Below are 14,642 nucleotides of genomic sequence, written 5' to 3' on the forward strand. Positions count from 1 at the left end.
TCAAAGAATTTCAAATATTTAAACGTATTTTTCTCATTCTTTGGCATTTTCTAGAATTTATTTGAATTCTTTTGAATTGTTTTGTAGCCCTTAATCACCTTTTTTTGGAAATTAGTAAGGCTTCAAAGATTTGAAGGAATTTGAAGATATTTTTTGCAATTCATTTGGAACTCGCCCTGAATTCGTATTAATTTATCCTTAATTCTTTTAATTTTTTTTTATTTTACTTAATTCTACTCAATTTAACGGATTAAAAAAAAAGTTTTTTCAATTCATCTTGAAGTCTTTGAAACCTTAAATTCTTAGAAATTTCATCAAATTCTTTTAAATTTTCTTTAATTTTTCGAAACTCATTTCAAACTTACTCAATTCAATGACTTTTTCATATTTTTAAATTGTTTTCATTTCACTTGGTTGCTTTTTTAATTCAGCTTGATTTTTTATGAATTTTATCGACTTCTTCTCATTTCCCCTAAATTCATTTAAATGCACTCAAATTTTACTGAAGTCAATGGGAATTTTTCGATTTTAAAATTATTTCCAATTTATTTGAATTCCATTTTGGTTATAAATTAGTAGGGTTGCAAAGATTTGAAGAGATTTTAATGTTTTTTATTCGACCTGAATTCGTTTAAATTATTAGGAATTTTGATTTTTTTTAGTTTACTTAAATTCTTCTAAATTTACTCAATTCGTCTGAATTTCATGGCTTTCTTTGAATTTTTAAGCGTTTTTATTTGATTGATCCGTATGTCTTTTAATCTAACCTTGAATTCTTAGGCGTTTGATCAATTTCTTTTGAATTCCTTTGAAGTTTTCTAAGCTCATCTCAATGCTACGGAATTCTATGAAGTTTTTTAAAAATATTTAAAAAATTTTTTCAGTCTAATTTTTCTCGTTTCCCTTACGTTCCTCTTAATCTATTCTAATTTCACGCTTTGTTCAAAATTCATCTTATTGGGTTAAAAATTCACATTTTTAAGTAGAATTTAAATTTTTTTTAATGCAACTGTTTGTTTGAAAATTTAACAATCTTGTTTAAAAAGTCATACTTTTCAGTTAGAAATTCGACTATTTAGCAGAAACTTAATTTATTTTAAAAAATTCTTATATTGGTGTGAGAAAGTGAACTGGAATCTTTTTAGGGTGAAAATTTAACTATTTTTTAAAGTTTTTTTTTAATTCATCGGTTTAGAAGAAATTTAATCTTTGTTGAATTAAAGTGTAATTTTTGGGTTGAAAATTTAACTTTTTTTTCAAGTTTTTCTTTTTGATTTTAAAATACACCTGATTTAACAGAAATGATATCTTTCTTGGGTAAAAATGTAATTGTTTTGTTTAAAATTCAACTATTGTGTTGAAAATTCATACTTTTTGGTCGAAAATTCAGCTGTTTTGTTGAAAGTTTAACTATTTCGTAGAAAATATACTTTTTGTATCAATTTAATATTTTTGTGTTGAAAAGAGAACTGAACTTTCTTTTGATAGAAATTCAACCTTTTTTATTTTTAAATTTAAAAAAATACATCTGTTTTAAGAGATTTTTTTTTATTTTTAGAATTTTTTCCAATTTATTTGAATTCCCTTGAATTTAAATTTAATAGTTTTGTAAACTTAAGAATTAATCCTAATTTTTTTACCCTTTGAAGGCAACAAATAATACTCTATGAGCATGTCAAAAATTATTTGTAAGATTCGGTTTAAATAATTTTTCCAATTAATTTGAATTCTTTTGAGTTAATTCTGAATTTGTGATCCCTTGACCTCGAAAAAGTACCCTTTGGTTCCTATATTTGATCCTATATGGACTGTGAGGCCTGATGTTCGTATTTTATGTTTTTCTTGCAAAAAATATTGTAATTTTTGTCTGATTTGCCTAATAGTTGGAGTCGATGGATATGTTGGAATGGAGCAACGGTATGGGAACTTCAGGGGGCTTCGGGCCTGGTGCCGGGAATTCTTATGGAGGAATCGGCGGGTTGCCAGGTGGAGACAGTGTGCACAGCATGATGGTTGATGAAGATTACATGGAACTTATGACTGACACGCTTTTTTCCACGATTAGTTCCAATCAGCCGATATATTTCCCCGACCCCCGAGAAATTGGTCAGTCACCATTTCCCTTCTGTTTTTCTCTTTCAGCAACCCTTTCCAATCTGTACTCAAAAATCTCTTTTTGCCCAACTTGAGAATTGAATTTCTCCTCTTTATTGTTGTTATCTTGAACGAATCTCGTTCAATCTTTCAGCTCGAGGAGCCAGTCTGGCTGACTTCATTCAGCCCAGTCTTGGACCACTTCAGCCAAATCTCGATGACTTTATGGATACTCTTGAACCCCTACAAGGTGAGCTACCTTTAGCATCTCTTTAATTAAGAGAGGCGCGGAGTCCTAGGGGGCACTAGAAATCGATCAGGGCGGGGCAAAGCATTGATTGGTCCCTCTGAAGTCGAATGATTAAATTCGTCGGATCGTCGGAACTGGAAATCTTTCACTTCTTTCTTCTTACTATGTTTAATTTTTTAATCCTATGTGGAATCTTTGTGAATTAATAGAAGTCTATGCGAAATCTTTTTGATCTATCTGACACCTTTGCGGAATATTTTTGAAATATCCGGCAGTATTTGTGAAATTATTGAAAGGTTGTGAAATATTTGAGAAATGATTGAAGTCTGTGTGACGTCTTTTAATTATATCCGAAATCTCTGAAATCTTTGTGAAATCATTGGGAATTCTTCTTAAATCTTTGCGAAATATCTTTGAAATAGTCGGTAATATTTGTGAAATTATTGGAATGTTCTGAAATCTTTGAGAAATGATTAAAGTCTTTGTGACGTCTTTTAATTACATCCGAAATCTTTGAAATCCTTGTTCAATCTTTAAAATCTATCTGAAACCTTTGTTAAATAAAAGTAGTCTTTGTCTATCTTTTTAATCTATACAAAATCTTTGAAATTTTCTCTGAAATCTTTATGAAATATTCGGGATGTCATTGAAATTTTGTTAAATATTTGCAAAATATTTGAAATATTTGGTAATATTTATAAAATTATTTAAGATTTTGTGAAATCTTTCGGAAATCATTTAGAATTTTTCTTAAATCTTTGCGAAATATTCGGTAGTATTTGTGAAATTATTGGTATGTTGTGAAATTTTTGAGAAATGATTGAAGTCTTTGTGACGTCTTTTAATTATATCCAAAATCTTTGTGAAATCATTGAAATATATCGGAAATCTTTGTGAAATAAAAGAAGTCTTTGTAAATCTTTTTAATCTACATAAAATCTTTGCGAAATATTTGAAATGTTTGTGAAATCTTTATGAAATCTTCGAGATATCATTGCAATTTTGTTAAATATTTGAAAATTTTTACAAAATATTTGGTAATATTTATAAAATTATTAGAAACTTTTTGAAATATTTCGGAAATCATTGAGAATTCATCTTAAATCTTTGTGAAATATTCGTTAATATTTGTGAAATTATTGGAATGTTGTGAAATATTTGAGAAATTTTTTAAGTCTTTGTGACGTCTTTTAATTATATCCGAAATCTTCGAAATTGTTGTAAAATAATTGAAATCCTTGTGCAATCTTTGAAATCTATCTGAAATATTTGTGAAATTCTTATGAAATCTTTTAAATCTATACAAAATCTTTGCGAACTATTTCAAACTTTGTGAAATCTTTAAGAAAACACTGGGAATTATTTCTTAAATTTTTGTGAAATATCTTCGAAATATTCGATAATATTTGTGAAATTATTGAAACGTTCTGAAATATTTGTGTGATGATTGAAGTATTTGTGAAGTGTTTTTAATATATCAGAAATCTTTGAAATCTTTGTAAAATCATTGAAATCCTTGTTCAATCTTTGAAATCTGAGTGTAATGTTTGTGAAATAAAAGAAGTCTTTGTGAAATCTTTTAAATATATATAAAATCTTTGCAAAATGTTTGAAATATTTGGTAATATTTATGAAATTATTTAAATCGTTCTGAAATCTTTAGGAAATCATTGGGAATTCTGGTTAAATCTTTGCAAAATATTTTTGAAATATTCGGTAATATTTGTGAAATTATTGGAATGTTGTAAAATATTTGAGAAATGATTGAAGTCTTTGTAAAGTCTTTTAATTATATCCGAAATTTTTGAAATCTGTGCGAAATCATTAGGGAATCATTGAAATCCTTGTGAAATCATTAGGAAATCCTTGTTCAATCTTTAAAATCGATCTGAAATCTTTGTGAAGTAATAGTAGTCTTTGTGAAATCTTTTAAATCTGTACGAAATCTTTTTGAAGTATTTGAAATCTTCGAAATATCATTGAAATTTTGTTACATATTTGTCAAATATTTGGAAATCTTTGCAAAATATTTGAAATATTTGGTAATATTGATGAAATTATTGAAATCTTTTTGAAATCTTTCAGAAATCATTGGGTATTCTTTTTAAATCTTTGTGAAATAATTTTAAAATATTCGTTAATATTTGTGAAATTATTAAAATGTTGTGAAATATTTGAGTAATGATTAAAACCTTTGTTAAGTCCTTTTAATGTATCTGAAATCTTCGTGAAATCATTGAAATACTTGTTCAATCTTTGAAATATATCTGAAATCTTTTTGAAATCTTCGGGATATCATTGCAATTTTGATCAATGTTTGCAAAACATTTGAAATATTTGGTAATAGTGATGAAATTATATTAATCTTTGTGAAATATTTCGGAAACCGTTGGGAATTCTTTTTAAATCTTTGTGAAATATTTTTGAAATTTTCCGTAATATTTGTGAAATTATTGAAATGTTGTGAAATATTTGAGAAATGATTGAAGTCGTTGTGAAGTCTTTTAAATATATCAGAAATCTTTGAAATCTTTGTGAAATCATTAGGAAATCATTGAATTTCTCGTTCAACCTTCTAAATCTATCTCAAATCTTTGCGAAGTATTTGAATTCTTTGTGAAATATTTGAAATATATCTGAAATCTTTGAAATATATCTGAAATATTTTAAATCTTTGGGAAATCATTTAAATTCTTGTGAAATCTTTCTCAAATCTTTGTGAATTCCTTGTGAAATCTTTCTGAATTATTTTAAATCTTTCCGAAACATTTGAAATATTTTTTAAATATTAGATAATATTTGTAAAATTATTGAAATGCTTGAGAAATTATTGAAGTCTTGGGGAGTCATTGAAATATTTTCGAAAAATCTGAAACCTTTGTGAAATCATTGAAATCTTTGTTCAATCTTAGAAATCTTTGTGAAATAATAGAAGTCTTTGTTAAATCTTTTACATCTATCCGAAATCTTTGAGAAATATTGGAAATCTTTGTAAAATGTTTATACAATCTTTGAGATCTCATTGCAACCTTTGTCAAATATTTTTAATTCTTTACAAAATATTTGAAACATTTGGTAATACTTTTAAAATTATTTAAATCTTTGTGAAATCTATTTGAAATCATTGAAATATTTTAAACCTATAAAAAATCTCTGAAATTTTGGTCAAATCTTTGGGAAATCATTGAAATCTTTATCTCTTTGTAATGTATCTGAAATCTTTGTGAAATAATGGAAATCTTCCTGAAATCAGTTCAATTCACATTTGAAATATTTTTGATATATTTGATAATATTTGTCAAATTATTGAACTCTTTGGAAAATCATTTAAATCTTTGGGTAATCTCTTAAATTGATCTGAAAACTTTGGGAAATATTTGAAATTTTCGTTCAAGTTTTGAAATATCTGAAATTTTGGTGAAATAATATAAGTCTTTGTACGATAATAGAAGTATTTGTGAAATCTTCTTAATCTTTCTTTAATCTTCGTGAAATCTTTATGAATTCTCCAGAATATCATTTCATTTTTGTCAAATATTTGGAAATCTTTGCAAAATATTTGAAATATTTGGTAATATTGATGAAATTATTTAAATCTTTGTGAAATATTTTCAAATCTGCGAAATATTTTTGAAATATTCAGTAATATTTGTGGAATTATTGAAATGTTGTAAAATATTTGAGAATATTTGAGAAATGATTGAAGTATTTGTGAAGTCTTGTGAATATAACCGAAATCTTTGAGAAATCTTTGTGAAGTCTTTGAGAACTCTTTGTGAATTATTAAAAAATCTTTCCGGAATATTCGGTAATATTTGTGAAATTATTGAAATTTTTTAGAAATGATTGAAGTCTTTGTGAAGTATTTAAAATGTTACCGAAATCTTTGAAAACTTTGTGGAATCACTAGGAAATCTTTGGTTTAATCTTGGAAATCTATCTGAAATCTTTCTGAAATAATAGAAGTATTTGCGAAATATTTTTGAAATATTCGTTAATAATTGTGAAATTATTGAAATGTTGTGAAATATTTGAAACATGATTGAACCCTTTGTGAAGTCTTTTAAAAGTATACACAACTTTTTAAATCTTTGTGAAATCATTAGGAAATCTATCTAAAATCTTTGTGAAATCTTCGTAAAGTCTTTGCGAATTATTAAAAAATTTACCGAAATATTCGGTAAAATTGGTGGAGTTATTAAAAATCTTTAAAAATGACTGAAGTATTTTTGAAGTCTTTTAATTGTTCCCGAAATTCTTAAGGCCTTGTGAAATAATTAGAAAATCTTTGGTTCAATCTTAGAAATCTACCTGAAATCTTTGCGAAATAATAGAAGTCTTTGTGAAGTCTTTTAAATATTTTCGAAATCTTTCAAATCTTTGTGAACTCATTAGAAAATCATTGAAATCTTTGTTCAATCTTAGAAATCTATCTGGAACCTTTTTAAAGTATTTGTGAAATTGTTGAGAATTATTTTTAAATATTTCCGAAATATTTGTAAAATTCGATATTTTCATAAAAATTGTTATTGCCCAAAAAATTTATTTTTAAAGGTCTTAATTTTTTATTATTGCTCAAACTATTTGATTTATTTCATCATTTTCACTCCGTCCTACTCTTCAGTGCTCTTGAACTTAAATTAAAACTTACTCAAATTGAAAAATTTAACATTGCATTTGATGGATTTAGAATATTCCGTTTTTATATTAGGTATTAAATTTTCTACATTTCAACTAACAAGTATTAAACTTCTAAAACTTATTTAAAAAGTACTATATATTTTTAAACTATTCAAATTCTATATTGGATAATAACTTATGTCTGCAGTTTTCTAATTTCTAACATGCTTTTAAATGTTTCAGCTTCAATTTTTTTTTTAAATATTAATTTTTAATAGTTCAGCACTTGAAATCTCTACCTTATTTATTCATAAATAATTTATTAAAGTGCTATGATCGTAATTTCAGAGAATTTTTCGCGCATTTTCAAATATTGTATTTTCAAAAATCGTTTCTTTAAAGAGAAAGTGAGAAAAAGGAAAATTTTTTGGAAATAGGGGAAAAGTGAAAATTTAAAACAAAGAGGGAAGGCCTTCAACCCTTCATTCAATAATATAAGTCTATGTTCCTGCCCCACTCTTAGAAAAAAGGCTCCGCCGCTTCTGCTTTAATATTAAATCTAGATTTCAAGTTGAACTCAATTGTAAATTGCCAATTGTTTGAATTACAGAGTTCCTAAATTCGAAACTGGCTCCTGTGCCAGAAGAGGATTATAGTGGAGCTCTGAGTAACAATTATCCAGAACTCGATCTGATGACGCCGATGAACCAGACGAACAATATCAATCAGCAGGCAGTTGTCAATCAACAATCCCAACAATCCCTCACGCAGGCAGAACAAAACGCGAGTTTGCAGAATCTCCAGTATACTGCCAAAATTTATACCCAGTCGCAGCCGGAGTCATCCAATGTGTTTAGAAACAACATGTAATTCAAATTAAATTTAGCTTCAGTGTGGCCGCTTAACGGGAAACCGGAAAATTACAGAGAATTTTTCGAGATCGGAAAATGGGAGTGAATTTATTTTTTTACCGGAAATTTTACAAATTTTCAGAATAAAAATTTATCCAAAAATTTGATATCACATGTTATAATGCACGTTGAAATAAGTTTGATTTCAAACTGTTTTTTGTTTAGTTAATTCTTTAACTTCCAAGTAGAGTTCGTAAATTCCCGAGAATGTAAGTTCAGGTTATATAACCGAGAATATAATGGAATTTATGAGAATTTAAGAGAATTTAAGAATTTATGACTAATAACAATATTTTTATTGTTCAGGTAATATTTGTGTTTCATATACAAATCTAAAATTTCCAAATGCATTAATTTATTTTAAAAAAAAGTTTTTTCTACTTTAAAAAATAACTCTTTAACAAAATACTAGAATTTTCAACAAAATAATTGAATTTCTAACATAATAGTTGAATATTCAATCTGAGAAGACAAATTGCCAACGAAAAAAGTATCATAGTTTATATTTTAATAAAAAAAGAATTAAATATATACAACAAAATAAAAGAATTTTAAAACCAAATGACGAATTTCCAACAAATAAAGATTTTTCAAACAAAAAGTAAATAAAAGTTTATCTAAATTATTGAACCTTCAAACCAGAAGACAAATTTTCTTTACAAAAATTCAATTCTTAAACTAAAAAGGTGACTGTTCAAGAAAAAATTAATTTTACACGAAACTGATGCATTTTACGCAAAGAAAAGGAAATTTCGAACTGAAAAATTATTTTCTACAATTCTAAAAAAAGTTAAATTTTCAACCAGACATAAGCCTTCAATAAAGAAAAATTTCAAAATGTATTTAACTTTGGACCCAAATAGTTCAATTTTCAATTAAAAAAGATTAATTTTCAACAAGATAATTAAACGTTTAACCAGTCAGATAACTTTTCAACTTAAAATATAGATCTTTAAGAAAAAAAGTGATTTCTTAACAAAGTGATTCAACCAAATGTTTTAAACAAATTTGTTGAATTATTAATCAAAGAAGAACGATTTTTAACCAAAAAGTTGCATTTAAATACAAAAAATGAAATTTCTTCTATAACTAAATAAATCAGAAAGATAAATTTTCAAAAATATAGTTGAATTTTCTGTGGAAAAAGATTGTAGTCGAGTTTTCACGATCAAGCTATGAATTTTTTAATAAGAAATAATTTTCTACCAACAAAATTGAATTTTCAATCCAAAAAGACGAATATTTAACCAAAAAGAATGGCTTTTTAACAAAATGATTGAATTCTCTAGCAAATAGTTGCATTTTTATCAAAAAAGGTTTTTTATACAATTTTTATACAAAAAAGGTTGAGTTTCTATCAAAAAAGGATTCCAGTTAACTCAGTAACATCAAAAATAAAATTTTTTGTAACAAAAAAATAAGTTTCTACGAAAAAAATTGAATTTTCAATCCAAAAAAACAAATTTTTTTAACTAAAAACGATGCATTTCTAACAAAATAGTTAAATTCTCTACCAAATAGTTGCATTTTTATCCCAAAAATATCAATTTTTTACTGAAACAGATGAATTTGTAATAATAAAAAAACATTTCTTTTATATGTGGAACTTTCATTCAGAAAATATTTCAGATCATTTTTCAACACCAAAATATAAATTTTAAACAAAAAGTACATTTTCTACAAAATTGTTAAGTTTTCAAGAAAATAGTATAATAGCTTAATTTCTAACCAAACAGTTGCATTTTTATCAAAAAAGATTTAATTTCTGCTAAAACAGGTAAACTTTGAAATAAAAAAGACAAACTTTAAAAAAAAAGAGTTGAATTTTCAACCGAAAAGTTAACGAAAAAATTCCATTTTCTATTAATTAAAATAAATTTTGAGATTCTCATTAATTCTCAGAGAATTTATTTCTCGGTTATATTCTCGGTAATATTCTTATTCTCGTTGCCGTTCCCAAAGTAATATAACCGTCTCAAAACTTTACTTAGAAGTAGACTTACAATTCCACAATTAAAAACTTTTGAAACTTAATATTTTGATAAAATACGCTTTGAGCAGATCAACTGTAAATATAAATAGATAAAAGTTCAAACTTTAACTGTAGTTACTGATATTTCAACTAAAAAAGATTTTAGTTTTAAATAAAAAACAGTTTAATTCTACCAAAAAGGACGAATTTTAAAGAAAATAGTTGAATCATAAATGAACCAAAAGAATGAATTTTTATCAAAGTAGTTCAACTTTCAACAAACTAGTTTTGTTTTCAACTAAAAAAGATGAATTCTCAATAAAAAGTGTATATAAATTCTACTAAAAAAGAAGAATTTCCAAATCAATAAATTTAATTTTCAGCCAACCACATACAACAAAATATTTTAATTTTCTACTAAAAAAGATAAATTTGCAACTGAAGATAGAAAAGTTGAATTTTCAGTTAAAAAATGAATTATGAAAAAAATGGTTAAATTTTCAAACTAAAGAAATAAATTTTCAACTAAAAATGGAACAGTACTAAAAAACTAAAGAAACATTTTTATTTTAAATCAAGAACACTTGTGTTCTACCAAAAAGGATTAATTTTAAACAAAATAGTTAAATCCTCAACGAAAAAAAAGTAATTTTAAACCAAACAGTTGGTTTTTTATCAAACAAAAAACTTAATTTCTACCAAATCAAATATATTTTTAACCAAATATTCGAATTTTGATCTAAAAAAAAAATATTTCAACCCAAGATGGAAGAGCTAAATTTTCAGTTAAAAAATGAATTCTAAACAAACAAAGAAAAAACGAAGTTTTAACAAAATAGGTCAATTTTCAAACAAAGAGATCAATTTTCAAACAAATAGATCGATTTTCAAGCAAAAGAATTAACTTTTAACAAAGTAGCTGATTCCTTCATAAAAGAAGAATTTTCAACAAAATAGTTTAATCCTAAACCAAAAAAGCTTAAGTTGTAATCGGTTATATTTTTATACAAAACAATTTAAAATTCTACAAAAACAGGTTAATTTTTAAACCAAAAACATGAATCTTCAATCAAGTACATGAATTTTCAACTAAATAAGATAAGTTTTCCACCGAAAGTACAATGGTAAAATTTTAATAAAAATAATCAATTCTGAATAAAAAAGAAAACAAATTTTCAATATAGTAGTTAAATTTTCAAACAAAGAGATTATTAATTTCCAACTAAAAGAATAGATTTTGAAGAAACTAGTAGTTAAAAAAAAATAATTCTTAATAAAGAATGTGATACTTGATATTTCAACTAAAAACGATTTCAATCTTAATTCAAAAGCAGTTAAATTCTAACAGAAAAGAAGATTTTCCAAACCAAAAAGTTGAATTTTCAACCAAATATTTGAATTTTCAATTAAAATAGATCAATTTTCAACCCAAGATGGAAGAGTTACATTTTCAGTTAAAAAAATTAATTCTAAGTAAAAAAAAAGGTAAATTTTGAAACCAAAGAAATACATTTTTTGCCAAAAATGAAATTGTTATATTTGGAGTTTCAAAACTTAATTTTCAAATAAAAAAAAAATAATTTTCAACACAATAGTTAAATTAGTAAGCAAAGAGATGAATTTTCAACCGAAAGTGGAATAGTAAAATTTTTAATTAAAAAAGTTAATTCTAAATCCTGAAAGAAAATTAATTTTTAACGTAGGTAAATTTTTAAATAAATAGAATAATAATTTTCAAACAAAATAATGAATTTATAACAAAACTGTTAATTTTTGAACAAATTAGTTGAGTTTTCAACCAAAAAAGGATGAATTTTCAATAAAAATGTAATACTTGACATTTTAACTAAAAAAAGATTTTAATTTGAAATACCAAACAGTTGAATTTGACCAAAAAAGAAAAATTTTCGGACCACAAAAGTTGAAAGTTCAACCAAATACATGAATTTTCAAAAAAATATTGGAATTTTCAACCGTAGATGAAATAGTTAAATTACCAGTTTAAAAAATTAATTCTGAACAAACAAACAAAAAATGGGTACATTTTCAAACCAAAGAAATAAATTTTCAGCCAGAAATAGAATAGTTATATTTTTAGTTTTAAAACTTTGTTATAATTGTCAAGAAATAAACCCGCAAAAATAAAGTCTCGCCAATGGAAGATTCTCGAATACGAAAATATTTTAAATATAAGAACCCCGAAATCAGAAATGGCAGACAATTAAAAATTTCGATATAAAATTATAAAATAGCAAAAACTGTAAAATTGCCGACCATAGGGAAATTCACGAATACGAAAATATTTTAAATATAAGAACCCCGAAATCAGAAATGGCAGACAATTAAAAATTTCGAAATAAAATTATAAAATAGCAAAAACTGTAAAATTGCCGACCATAGGGAAATTCACGAATTATTAAAGTCCCGAATCTAAATAATTAAGAAATGGTTAAATAGTAAAATAAAGAAAATAATTTTATTCAATGAAAATATTTTTTATATTACTTATTATCAGAATTATAATTTTTTTTTATTGTTTAGATTCGGTATTTGAAAAATGTAATAATTCCATTGGTAATGTGTCTAGCTTAAAATTGCTTAAAATGCTATTGTTTTAAATAATTAAAATTTTATGGATTGATTTTGAACTGTTCAATTTATAGAAGTCCAAAATTTTTATTTTTGCAGTTTAGCAGCATTAAAAATAATTAAAGCTTCAACGACAAAATTAAAAAATTCAATTGTTCCATTTTGTGTGATTTAATTCGCATTTCAGTCTTGATTACTTCAAATGAAACAAATTTCAGCTCTGAAAGTTCGAATTTTTTAAATTCCATTAGCCGTTAATGTTTTTCCTTAATTAATTCGGCGACCTTGAAGCTTCCGTAATTCAGAATCAAAACTAAATCCTCTGCTAATCGAAGATGTTTTGCAGGAGTCTGAGCGACAGTTTCAGTTCAGTTCAGCAGAGTTATGAGTCACAAGCCAACAACCAACTCGCAAGAGAGAAGAACCACCAAGGAAGGACAATTCCGAGGCCTAATCGGATTATTCAGCAGCAAAATGCCTATCAGCAGTCAAATTTGTCCTATCAGCCCTCGAATCAGCAAACCTACGCCATGGATGTTCAATCTATGCAGCTGAACTCTGGATCGAATCAGATTCAACTATCCTCTCTAGCTAATAATTCCCTAAACTCGACTCCACTGCCCTCAATAACCCACGTAAATATGGTTGGACCTCAGGCTTATCCTCAAAACAACTCGGCTCAGGCCCAGCCGAGAGTCATCAAATCGGAACCAGTTTCTCAGTCGATGATCAAACCCTACAAAGTCGTGCAGCAAGTGCAACAGGGCTACAAATTTCCTGCACCTTCGCAGGGATTCAATACCCAGCAGTGCAAGTTCAGCACGAATAACTTTAAGGTAACAATTTAAGAAATTTAAATTAGTGAACAAAAATTGTTTACGGATTTATGCATATTTTAATTTTTGGCTTTGTTTTTCAAAAAAAAAAAAAAATCCAATTTTTCTCATTAAACGTATATAACTTTTGAGCTAATTCAGATATTTTAATCTTTTTACCAGATTCTGGTAATGGTGATCTTTCTGAAAATATTTAAAGTTGATTTTTTCAAAAAATCCACCCGGGAGAATCGGGAGAAAATCGGGATAAATCCGGGAGAGAAATATTACACCGGGAGATTTTCCGTGTATTCCATAATTAACGCATTTTGTAATTATTGAAAGTTCCCAACTAGAAAGTATATAATTTTCAAAGTGTTTAGAATAATTAAACTGTAAAGTTTCACAATAATTCTAGCAGCATTCAAAATTACGCAATTTGGAATGGTGAAAATGACAGTAACTTTTGATTTGACAAAATCACATCTTTACTAAACAAATTTATCCAGTCGTCGTATTTAAAATTGATATAATTTTAATTTACAATTATATTTTGAATGTGCAAATCTAAAACAGTTTAATCTTTGAGGCCTTGAAACTAAAGTTTTTTCTTCAATTAATTTTTAGATTTCATTTTGGAGGTTTTGAATTTTAAATTTCACACTATTGTTGTTTAAAATTCAAATATTCAAAATATTAGGACCATTTCGGTAATAAATATTTTAAAATTTAATATTAAAAACCTTGATGTCAGTTTTGAATTTCATAATTTTACATGTTAATATGAAGCAATTTCGAATTTAAAAGCATAAAATTGTACAATTTAGAAATAGAAATAATAGCAATATTGTCTTGTATTCTTTATCCTAATTTTTCATTTTCAGTGTAAAATCTTAAAATTGTCCGATTTTTAGTTGGAGATTTAAAAAAAAAGCCATTACAAATTGAAAAATATTTCATATTCTAAACAGAGTTTTGAATTTTTTCCTTTCATAGATTTTAATTTTTCAATTAGAATTGAAATGTTTCAGTTTTGGAAAGTAGCATTAGAAATGTTAAAATTATTAATTTTTAAGCGATTTAAATTTACTTCAAATTGAAATTTAAAGGGTTATAGTAAAAAAAGTTTTTATATTACAATTTGTGGGCTAAATTTTTTCAGTCTTTCAACGTTCAGGAGTAGAAATGTTTTCATTCTTAAAGTTTCCCTTTTAAAATTACTATCTATTTTGAAATGTAATGGCAATTTAAAATTCTAGACTTTCAGAAGCTTTGCCTTTGAAAGATGCGATTTCATTTTCAATATTAAATTGTCAACTTTTAATCGCTTTGAATTTAAATAACTCAAATTTAAAAATTCTCAATCTTTAATTATTAAATTTTGAACACTT

The 14,642-nt window shown here is 25.6% G+C and overlaps 1 protein-coding gene across 8 annotated transcripts in view; it reads left to right on the top strand.

Moving 5' to 3' along the window:
- LOC117177668 (MLX-interacting protein-like) overlaps positions 1 to 14,642 on the top strand; it is an 84,967-nt gene that overhangs the window by 37,582 nt on the left and 32,743 nt on the right. For all 8 annotated transcript variants that reach the window (XM_033368486.1, XM_033368490.1, XM_033368489.1 and 5 more), the window contains 4 exons: positions 1,884 to 2,106; positions 2,249 to 2,344; positions 7,575 to 7,830; positions 12,783 to 13,272. In XM_033368486.1, coding sequence (XP_033224377.1) covers positions 1,884 to 2,106; positions 2,249 to 2,344; positions 7,575 to 7,830; positions 12,783 to 13,272 — 1,065 coding nt within the window. The remainder of the gene's footprint in view (positions 1 to 1,883; positions 2,107 to 2,248; positions 2,345 to 7,574; positions 7,831 to 12,782; positions 13,273 to 14,642) is intronic.

Source organism: Belonocnema kinseyi, chromosome 8 (assembly GCF_010883055.1).
Source record: "Belonocnema kinseyi isolate 2016_QV_RU_SX_M_011 chromosome 8, B_treatae_v1, whole genome shotgun sequence".
Lineage (NCBI taxonomy): Eukaryota > Metazoa > Arthropoda > Insecta > Hymenoptera > Cynipidae > Belonocnema > Belonocnema kinseyi.